This window comes from Aphis gossypii, chromosome 1 (assembly GCF_020184175.1).
Source record: "Aphis gossypii isolate Hap1 chromosome 1, ASM2018417v2, whole genome shotgun sequence".
Classification (NCBI taxonomy): Eukaryota; Metazoa; Arthropoda; class Insecta; order Hemiptera; family Aphididae; genus Aphis; species Aphis gossypii.
In genome coordinates this window covers 71,704,740-71,715,166 of record NC_065530.1, presented here as the reverse complement: position 1 = coordinate 71,715,166, position 10,427 = coordinate 71,704,740, and the positions used below count along the sequence as shown (strand labels likewise).

General features: G+C 25.7%; 1 protein-coding gene across 2 annotated transcripts; it reads right to left on the bottom strand.

Moving 5' to 3' along the window:
* Positions 1-876: 876 nt before the first annotated feature.
* Positions 877-9,929, bottom strand: LOC114127191 (eukaryotic translation initiation factor 2-alpha kinase). 2 transcript variants are annotated; one of them, XM_050210978.1, is made up of 15 exons: positions 9,743-9,929; positions 6,476-6,602; positions 6,114-6,264; positions 5,861-6,044; positions 5,176-5,344; positions 4,988-5,116; positions 4,655-4,778; positions 4,100-4,198; positions 3,775-4,043; positions 3,430-3,689; positions 3,127-3,276; positions 2,141-2,657; positions 1,499-1,672; positions 1,275-1,439; positions 877-1,196 (listed from the first exon to the last, which is right to left on the bottom strand). In XM_050210978.1, the coding sequence occupies exons 3-15, from the start codon at positions 6,235-6,237 to the stop codon at positions 1,014-1,016; spliced, it is 2,547 nt and encodes an 848-aa protein (XP_050066935.1). In that variant the 5' UTR covers positions 6,238-6,264; positions 6,476-6,602; positions 9,743-9,929; the 3' UTR covers positions 877-1,013. The 2 variants fall into 2 exon arrangements, with proteins under 2 accessions (XP_050066935.1, XP_050066934.1); XM_050210977.1 differs by lacking the exon at positions 9,743-9,929 and adding an exon at positions 6,667-6,917.
* Positions 9,930-10,427: the final 498 nt, after the last annotated feature.

Sequence of the window (10,427 nt, the reverse complement as noted above, 5' to 3'; positions counted from 1 at the left end):
AGTAGTAAATATATTTATTATAATAAAGCCAATATGTGACTCCCTAATCAAAGTCAATACCTTCCTCTACCAGCCATCTCAGGGAACACTGTTAAATATTTAAATTATGTTAACTGTTGAATAAAGTATTATATAGTTCTTTAAATAATTTTATTTGTTATTAATATAACTTTATTGTTTTATTGTAAATTTAGATAAACAGGCCATAACACCACTGCTTTCTAAATCTTTTATTTCGGTTGACAAGGATTTACTGGCTGTTGAATAATAATTGTTTATTGAAATAGTAAACCAGTCGGGTATTGAAATTGAAATACTTCTAGAAGAATTTAGTGACAACAAAATGTATTTTTAAATCATATAGTAGAAAGTAATTTAAGACATAGAATAGAGCTTTTGAAATTATAAGAGTTAGGTAAAATATTTGCATTGTCTACCTTTGGTAAGATACAATTTAATCAGTTTTTTTAATACTTATGAAAAAATTGGATTATAAGGATACTGATTTAGTTGAACGAGAAAGAGTAGCTGATGGGTTTTAAGTCTTAAGATGAAGCTGATAGTAGAATATTGAATTTACATAAAATAAGGAAATAATGTAATGGTTGTATGTTGAATACTTGAGTAAGGAACATTTTAGTTTCACAAGGTAAATATTTAATTACTTAAGCAGTAGTTTTTTGGAAGGAAATGTTCAATAACCAGAATTTATTTATAAATATCAAAAATAAAAATAAATTTTAAAATTATATTACAATCAGATAATATAATAATTAATAGGTCTTTTATCAATGGTTATTTTAAAAGTATTTTTAGATTATTAAAATGTGTTTACAGTCTTTAAAATTAGTTATAATAATAACAATAATACTTAAATAGTTAAATGTAAACAATAATCATATTTATTAAAAATTAAATAATTTAGGTAACTTATATAATATTTAATTAATTCTTAAGTTAATTAACGAAATATTTTAACACAAGAAATTATGTACATAATGATAGTATTATCATTAGTTTTTTAATACTTTTATAGCACTACTTTTTCTGTTATGTAATTCAAACTCATAAGTGCTATCAGTTAATGTAGGATCTAAATTTGAATCAGGAGTACTTAATGGTAGTCTAGTTCTAATACCAAATGTAGTTGGGCGTAATGTTGGATCAGGTGATAACATTAAACACAACAAATCATACTAAAAAAAAAAAAAAAATTATAAATAAATATTTTTAATTGGTAAATAAAATATTTTATTTAAAATGTTTTTACTTACTTCATTTTTAAACTTTTTCAAAAATTGAGGAGGAAAAATATAATTTCTAAGTTGAGTTAATGTTTGGTACCTCTCCATTTCAGTAGTAAAAGGATTGAGCAATTCAAAAAATATAACTCCAAGAGAATATATATCTACTTTATAATTATATGACTTTCCAGATATCTGTAATATATATACATTTTTAAAATTAGGTATTCCTAAATTTATTTTACATTATTTACCTGTTCTGGACTCATATATAATTGTGTACCAACACGATCAGTATGTTGTTCATTTAACCACTTTTTTTTATTATCATATATAGTCATCCCTTCATCAGATTCTATCATTTCTGTAACTAATCCAAAATCACCAATTTTGATTTGACCATCTAATGAAAAGAATATATTTGAAGGCTAAAATAAAATAAATTATAATTAATTACTAAATTAATAATCGCATTATAATATTATACAAATTTAAGTTTTTGGTTTAAACTAAAAGGTATACTTAATTTGGACCAGCATAACAGAAAAAAAATTCTTTAAAATTCATTAAAATATTTAATTACAAAATTGTCTAAAAGTTTAAGTAAATAAAGATAATTTGGAAACACTTCAAAATAGATATAAATACACAAATCTTGAACATGTCATAGTGGATAATTTAATTAAAATTATTTGGTTCATTAATTGGGATTTATTTTTCATTGAAGAAATGTAATTGCTAAATATTACTACATAAATAAATATATTTTAAATTATTTACAATCCCCAATTTTATATAAAATTGTACCTTTATTTAATAGGCACTAATTCTATACAATTTATAAATTAAGCAAAATGTAACAACTATTATAATTTATAAGTAATTATTGTACATACTTTTAAATCTCTATGTATTAATCCTTGCAAATGAACATATTCAACAGCTTGTATAATTTGACTAAAAATATTTAAAATATACTTCATATCTCTATTTTTAGTATTATCTTTCAACCATTCTCTTAAACTATTTTTATGACAAAGTTGCATTTGTATGTACAAGTAATGTCTAGTTGTTTTTCGTTCACTATGAACATTACTTGTTGTATCACACTCAGATTTATATCTTCGTCGTTTACTACCTTTAGTTAAGTTATCTGAACTTATATCTAATATGCAATCTTTTTTATTACTGTCAGTTATTTGACTATCATCAAAAATAATAAAAGATGAATCACTGTTATCATTATATGATCGTAATGCATGAGGATTACTTAAAATATCAGATAATTCTTCACTACTTTCTGGAAGCATTATCATTGTTGATAAACTTTTTGCCCGGACGTGATGTTTATTTGGAGAAAGATGAGTAACTTGTTTTTCACTAGTTGTTATATTACTACTCATGTCCATATCACTAGAAAAAAAACACAATATTATAATATAAGAATATTACGACCATGTTAATCAAAATATTAATTTGAAAATATTTAATTAATTTAAAGTATAAACTAGGCATTTTATAAATATATTTTATATGATACAAAACATAAATGATAACAATTATTAGGCCTAGGTATTAATACTATACAATGATTCATTAATTTTCCTTAAGAAATTTTCATTTTCATTATTTTTTCAGGCCAGTATGCTACAAATAGTAGTATGGGCTACAGTCTAACTTTAACTGACTGACTAATTAATTAGTATGATTAGTATTGGCGGGTAAAATTTAAAGTTTCTTGAATAAGGTACTATTAACCATAAAAAATGCATTCATTGTTACATACATTAAAAAACAATAATTTCTAGATAAATACTTTTTTGTTTACTAATTTATTTGTACACAATGAAAAAATTATAAATATAATTTTTATTTTATTTACCCAGACTTTTGTAACCAATCATCATCATGTTTTTCTTGCCAACCACTGGGAGGTTCTTCAAGCCAAGTATTGAAATACCGAACAATATGTTGATGATCCAACTTAGCTAATGCTTTAACTTCACGAAGTACACGATTTCTAGATTCTTCTCTAGTATAAACAAATAAATTTATAAAACTCTATTAATGTACTTTGTATATACAATATTAAGTATTAAATCCTTCAAGTTGAATTTGATAAGATATTGTGTAGTTTATTAAATATTATTTAGTAGTTTTTTATACTCTTGTACTTTTAACTTACTGTGATGGTAAAGGTATCCTTTTAATAGCATAGTGGCAGTCATCAATTTTATTTCGAGCCTCAAATACTATTCCAAAACCTCCTTTTCCTAAACAATGAATTGGTTCAAAATCTTGTAAATATCGTGATTTAAACTCTACTATTGGATGTAATTGTTTTTGAACAATAGTATTTGATGATAATTCAACACCTGAGTCTTTACAACAATCAACTTTACTTTCAATCAGGTCTACAATTTTTTCAATATCTTCGTTTTTTTTCTAAAATTAAAAATTACGCAATTATTTATTTTAAATATAAAAAAAAAATCTGTATGCATTTTAAATAAATGTTAATCAAACTAACTGAATGATTGCGAATAAAATTAATTATTCGACCAATGCGAGATGGAATAAAGATATTTATCAAAACGGCTGTTACAACACTTATAAATAATACTTCTTTCCACCAATACCACAATGAAACAATAATTATTTCAACTGGCATTTCAAGCCCTTCTTCGTATTTAATAATATTTTCAGTTTCATTTTCATTCTCAGTATTGACACTTTTATACTTCTTTCCGTCTGTTATTCTTTTTGTTTTTTTTGGTCCGTTAAGATAGTAACCTTTACCTAAGAGAAAAAAAGATTTCAATTGCTAAATGTAATGAAAATCTGAAAATTATTACCATTGATGTATTCTGATGCATACAGTACTGATATAGCTGTAGTTTTAGATACATCATCAGTAGTTTGTACAGCTGAAGAACTTTTTGAAATTATTTGACCTTTTAAGTAACAACAATTATACAGTTAGTATACATTTTTTTTTCTAAAGAAATGTTATAACTTCTTTTATTATTTTGCATAATCAGTGATTTAATTTAAATTCATATTTAAATATTAACAATGGGAATAATAATATTTATTAATTATTACATTAAAAATGCCAAATTTAAAAAGAATAAAATAAGTCAAGGGTGACCAAACAATTGATCGCGGACAATTTCAAAGTCGATCATGTGAGAATTTAATTTTAGGGCCACACACCTATATATTTCTATATAATTATAGTTATTCAATAATAAAAAAAATTTTCTATGAAAGTTGATCCTCAAAGGTAAAGTATATTTTAGTAGATCGTGACCAAAAAAAGTATGGTCACCCCTGAAATAAGTACTCATAAAAAATTTTAATACACTTAAAAATACAAATGTAAAATTTTCTTATACAAAAACTCTTACTAGAAACTGGTATTGGTTTCCAAGGAATTCTAGATTTATCTAGATCGTCCTCTTCAAGAAGAAGTGATTGTTGATATGAAGTTGGATTAATAGAAAATACTTTATCACTTTCTTGAATATACAACTGTAAAATAATAAAATTATAGCTTTACTGTATTAGTTTTAGTTTGCACAAAAACAAAAATGTAATACATTGATTCATGAGTTATATATCTTTATTTGATATTAAAAACAATAATGCATTAAACTTAAATAAACATTTGTACGACCTAATATTAATATCTAAGAATCAATAAAATAAAGAATTTTTTAAGTTCACATAAATCATTTTACTTGTTTTTTATGCATCCCGAGATAAACTAAAGGATCTATAGAATTCTCATTGTGATCACGTTTAAATAAATCAATTGATTCCACTTTCCCATGTTCAAATTTCCAAACATTTACAATTGGGGACTTAGACTGAAATTTAAATTTCAAATTAATATTAATTACCTAATTAAAATATATAAACAAAATACTTTGTGAGTCCAAATAACTTCTTCAGGCCTGTCGAATGCTACCGCTGTTACAACTCCTTTAGGAATGTTTATTTTAAAATCAAGTTTAACACTAGGATTTGTGGTATGACAATTATTATTTAAATCCATTATTACTTTTATGTCATGTAACCCAACACTAAAATTCCACCTAAAACAATTAAAAATATTTATTGTTAAAAATAAAATTTTACTATAAAATAACATAAATTAAAAATATTAGCTATGTTGGTAAGCCAACTATGTTAATTTATTGTATTTTTTAAGTGATATACATCAAACATGAATCTCAAATAAAATAAATATTTAATACTTCAGTAGTTTTTTTGAGACACTATAACTAAATACAATTTATGTAAATAGATAAACAGACAGATGTGTAATAATAATCTGTAATATATAATATAATCTGTGTAATGATGATCTAAAACTATTTTTGACCTCAACGATTTAAAAATATTCTTATACCACTAAGTCTTCAAATATTTATAATTGTATCTGAAAAGAAAATTTTTGTTCTTCAACATTTTGATTAATTGTTGTATTATACACACTACATTTATAATTAAAAGCCAATAAAAGTTAATTTGAAAAGAAAAAATATTATATTATGATTTATAATTCATAAAATTGTAATAAATTATTTTAATTACAACTAAAACTTTACCTTTCTATTCCAGAACGAGGGTCTGATGCTCGAACAGTTTGTGTTTGTCTTTGTAAAATTAAAATATTTCCATCGATGTTTGTGAAACTATTACTAGTAATATTATTACACTGAGCCATATCACATGTATATAATAATTGACCAGTGCTCATATCAACACCATATGTTCGACTTATCTTTCCACCTTTAATTTTAAACAGAAATGTCTAGTTAAATGAATATATTTATCAAACACTTTAAAAAAAAAAAATACCAGATATTAATAAATCATCATTATATCGAAAAGATGACTTTAATAAAGAATCGACAGTAAATGGTATACGGTCAAGATTTTCACCATCAAATTTGTACAAACTGCCACTCAATGATGGAATCATTCGTACCCAATGGCCATGGTTTGATAGCTTAAAATAAATAAAAGTATTTTAAATTAAAAAAATATTATATTTAGGCATTTACAATTTTTCATTTTTTTAGTAGGAATTATATTAATCTACCTATACGTCATAATATATTACATTGTTCACTACCTATATAGTACCTCATATGTTTTTACACCCATAATAAATCATTTAAGTATGTTTATTAGCTCATTTTTTTTTTTTTTTTTTTTACCTCTAGTTGGTCAATACTAGAAGATAACAATGCTCCTGGTTCAGTTGAAAATTCCCAAGCCTCTGTTCCACCGTCAGCAGTATTTAATGCTGTAAGTTTTCCATCCAAGGTACTTATGAATATAAATCTGTCATGCATATAACATTTTAGATTATTAAAAATTATGAACACTATCTTCATTATTTACTCACTGTTTATTTGTATCATGATTTCCTGGGCAAACTGGTTTATCACAAAGGACAAACACAGTTAAAACACCAAAAACTATTAGCACTACTCTTAATAAATACTTAATTATAATTAAATTCATTGTTTATGGAATTCGCTATAAATCTCAAGACATAATTCAAATAATTATAAAACCTAGTCACAACTCACAAACTTAATGTGTTTACTAGACACAAATATTATTGATAAAAATAATAATGATAGTAACAAAACAAATAATATTATGTATTATAGTGATAAATGATAATATTGCAAATTTAGTTTTTACAAACATATAATCATCGAGATAAAAAAATAAATCAAGAAGACAGTTCCTTATTAGTTATTACCTACTACAGTAGGTAGGTATATTATAGTCATATAGGTACTATATCGGTACTCAATATTTCTCTACAATCTGTACTGACTATAGTGCGAGTGGGCGACAAAGTTAAGGCGATGTTCACTTGACATAGGATAAAACTATAATAGTTTATTACGTTCTATTGGTAATCGTCTTAACTTAGTCACATACTCACACAGGTATCAGGCGCGGTAATATCCAGTAATATATTTTTGGGTGGCCCGTAAATTTAACCACAAAAGATAATACAGTAAAATTATGATTGAATATAGAATATAATATTGTTTTGTTACTCTCCATGCACGGTTACTTAATAAATAATATATATAATAAATTCTAAAACTTATAATAAAAATTTTAAAATAACAACTTAAATGCCAGTATTCAAAATTAAAATTATTGTTTTAGAAAATTCTGGGTGGGCCCAACCTCTGGATCCGCGCCTGATAGGATAGGTACTATACTTGTACTTATTTCTTTCTAGAAGAAACAAAATATGCTATTTAGTAGGTATCAAGGTGGATATATAAATACAATACTGTAATCATACTGTAGATAGAAGACTATATTTTTTTTAATTGGAACTAAGGATATAGATATTGTCATATTGACATATTGACATACCTATTTACCATTTTCGACTGTCGATACCCAGATAAATGATATATTATGTTACCTATAATATTATATTATGGCCAATACTTACAGGGCCGACCTTAGGTTTTTGGCCACCCTAGGCAGTTTTAACATTTCAGTATAATAGATAATATAATAATTAAAAATCAATTTTGTTCATTCGAAATGTGCCGCCCTCGGTTGTTACCTTTTTTCTACCGCAATGGGCCGGCCCTGTATAGGTTAAACCTATTAGAAAGTAGAAACCTAACCTATTATATAGTGGTGGAATTTCAAATTTAGTCCAGGAGCGAATTTTCAACAGCACCCCTCGTTCAGGCATTATACAAGATGGTCTTAGGGGAGGGGGGAAGGATGCACTCATCTTACTAAAATTATTTTTTAAATTCTCTTAAAAATATTATTGTATGATTTATTAGTTTGAAATTGTATAATAATTTTTTATTATTAAAAATAAATTAATAATTTAATAGTTATAAATTATTAAAAGAAAATTTTTTATTACTTTGGGCTACCTATGCGGCAGTTCCCTTTGACCACTCTCAGTAACGCCATTAATGTTTGATATTAATATATTATAGTATCCTTATCCGTAACCCGTGCTATTATTGTACAGCCATAATCGGAACAATATGTAAATTGTTTTTTGTCTTAAATTAAAGGTATTAGGTATTTGGTATTATGAATAATATATTAACATAATGAATCGTTGGTCTTAGAAATTTATCAATTCCTCCAGCATCCTAGTGTTGTTTTGCAAATTTCCAACCCTTCTCCTTTCCATTATAGTATTTATACTTTCCATAGGACTGCTTTGAGTACCATCTTTATAACTACCGTGAAGATAGACAGCGAACGTCTGTCGTCTAGTGCAGAAAACTTCCGCTACCACCACGACACGACGACACTATTATAACTTTAAAAATTACAAAAATATTGTGCCTACTGCCTGGCTATAATTTAAAAAATACACAATATAAATATTTCTAAATTTTCTATTAATCTTTTATTATATTTTCTACTAGTTTAGAATATATTCTACATAATATTATTATAATTACGTCTTCGTGAGCCCTACCATGCAATCACTCGTCGTGATGTCCTCGCCACAACTAATCAAATTTTGCATTTAATTTTACAATATATATCACATAACATATTTGTACTTATATCTTACTATTAATTTCTCAGTTAGAATAATCAGTAATCACTAGGTAGTAGGTACTAAAGATCATACAAATAAAAGAAGACCCAAACTTAGGCTTGCCATTCGTCCCGGTTTTATTTATAGATTCATGTATCGTTATCGGCGTGCGTCGATCACGATGACAACGCCGACGAATATCTTTTTAATTATATTATTATTATTATTCGGTCCCTTTTTAGCCGCCCGCTTAGTATCTATATTAGAATATTAGATGATAATTTATAATAATATGTAGTGCCGGCGGAAGGCATGTGCGACTTGTACGACCGCACAGGGTGACAATTTTTTTGAAATTTTAGGGGCGGCATTGTTTATAAATAGAAATATACGAATTATATAAGGGTAGCAATGGGCGGTATATTATAGGTAATTGGCATAGGGCAGCAAATGCGCCGGCCCTGATAATATCTACTAAATAAATATAAAGTAAAATATTATATTATTTATTAATCATATTAGTTATTAGTTATTTGCAATTTGTATCAATTGTATCAACTATCAAGTATAATATACCAAATTGAGTACCTAAGATGAATAATTGATAGTTATTACAATTATTTATAGAAAAAATAATAAAATATTATTAATTTGCATGATGTAAATATGTATGTACCTATCACAGAATATAAAAAAGGGTATAAAAATGTCAAAATATGTGAAAAAATGCACTAAAAAAGTTTCATTTTTTAAATCATTTTGTCATGAAAAAAAATGTTGTGCTCACTTAGCATATCATATGATCAACAAGAATAAATATGCAAATGAGCAAATGCATACAAATCCGCACTTTAATTATTATATGACATAGTATGTATCTACGATTTATTATTTTTAAAATAATATTATAGCTTACCTAATAAGTGCTTAAGCATTTCGCGATGTGAATGTACGCTTTACGCAATTCTATGTAAAACTATAAAGCACTAACTATAATATTATAGTTTATAAACATTGATTTAAGTCGATATTTTCCTTTTTGTGTAGGTAATAAAACTACAGTGTATAATACATCCATAGTTAAAACTACATAATGCATAAGAAAACATAACATAAAAATATAAAATATAATATAATAAAAATTAACACTACATAAAAGACTACATCATTCATGCGCGATCCATCGATACATGCATAATATTTGCAAAGGATATTATGCGTCGATACTCAGTAATACCATAGAAATATAGAATAGAACGTGTTGGGCATCAGGGTGTGCGAGTCTGTGCAACGGATGGACTATAACTCTATGGTGCGACGGATTGCGATGTCGTCGGTTATAAATTGAATATTATGTTTTGTTTTTATTTAATCTGTGTTTAACATAGGAGCAGAGATTTTAGTTTACCTACCACTAGTATCATTCAATACTTATATTAATTAAAAAAAATTTGATCGACCACCTCACCAGGTTAATAAATAAAAAAAAAATGTGGACAATCGATTTCAAGATTCTCTCCGAGTACCTATTATACAGTACAGAAATAATCTACAGATATTAATTAATGAGGGTTTCTATAACTCTAATCTTAGCATAGACA

Excerpts from the sequence above, each read along its gene's own strand:
- LOC114127191 (XM_050210977.1), bottom strand. The coding sequence starts at position 6,785 with ATGAATTTAATTATAATTAAGTATTTATTAAGAGTAGTGCTAATAGTT. Across the intron at positions 2,658-3,126 it reads GATTGGTTACAAAAGTCTGG|TGATATGGACATGAGTAGTA; the intron begins GTAAATAAAATA and ends TTTTTTTTCTAG. Across the intron at positions 1,673-2,140 it reads TAATACATAGAGATTTAAAA|CCTTCAAATATATTCTTTTC; the intron begins GTATGTACAATA and ends ATTTTATTTTAG.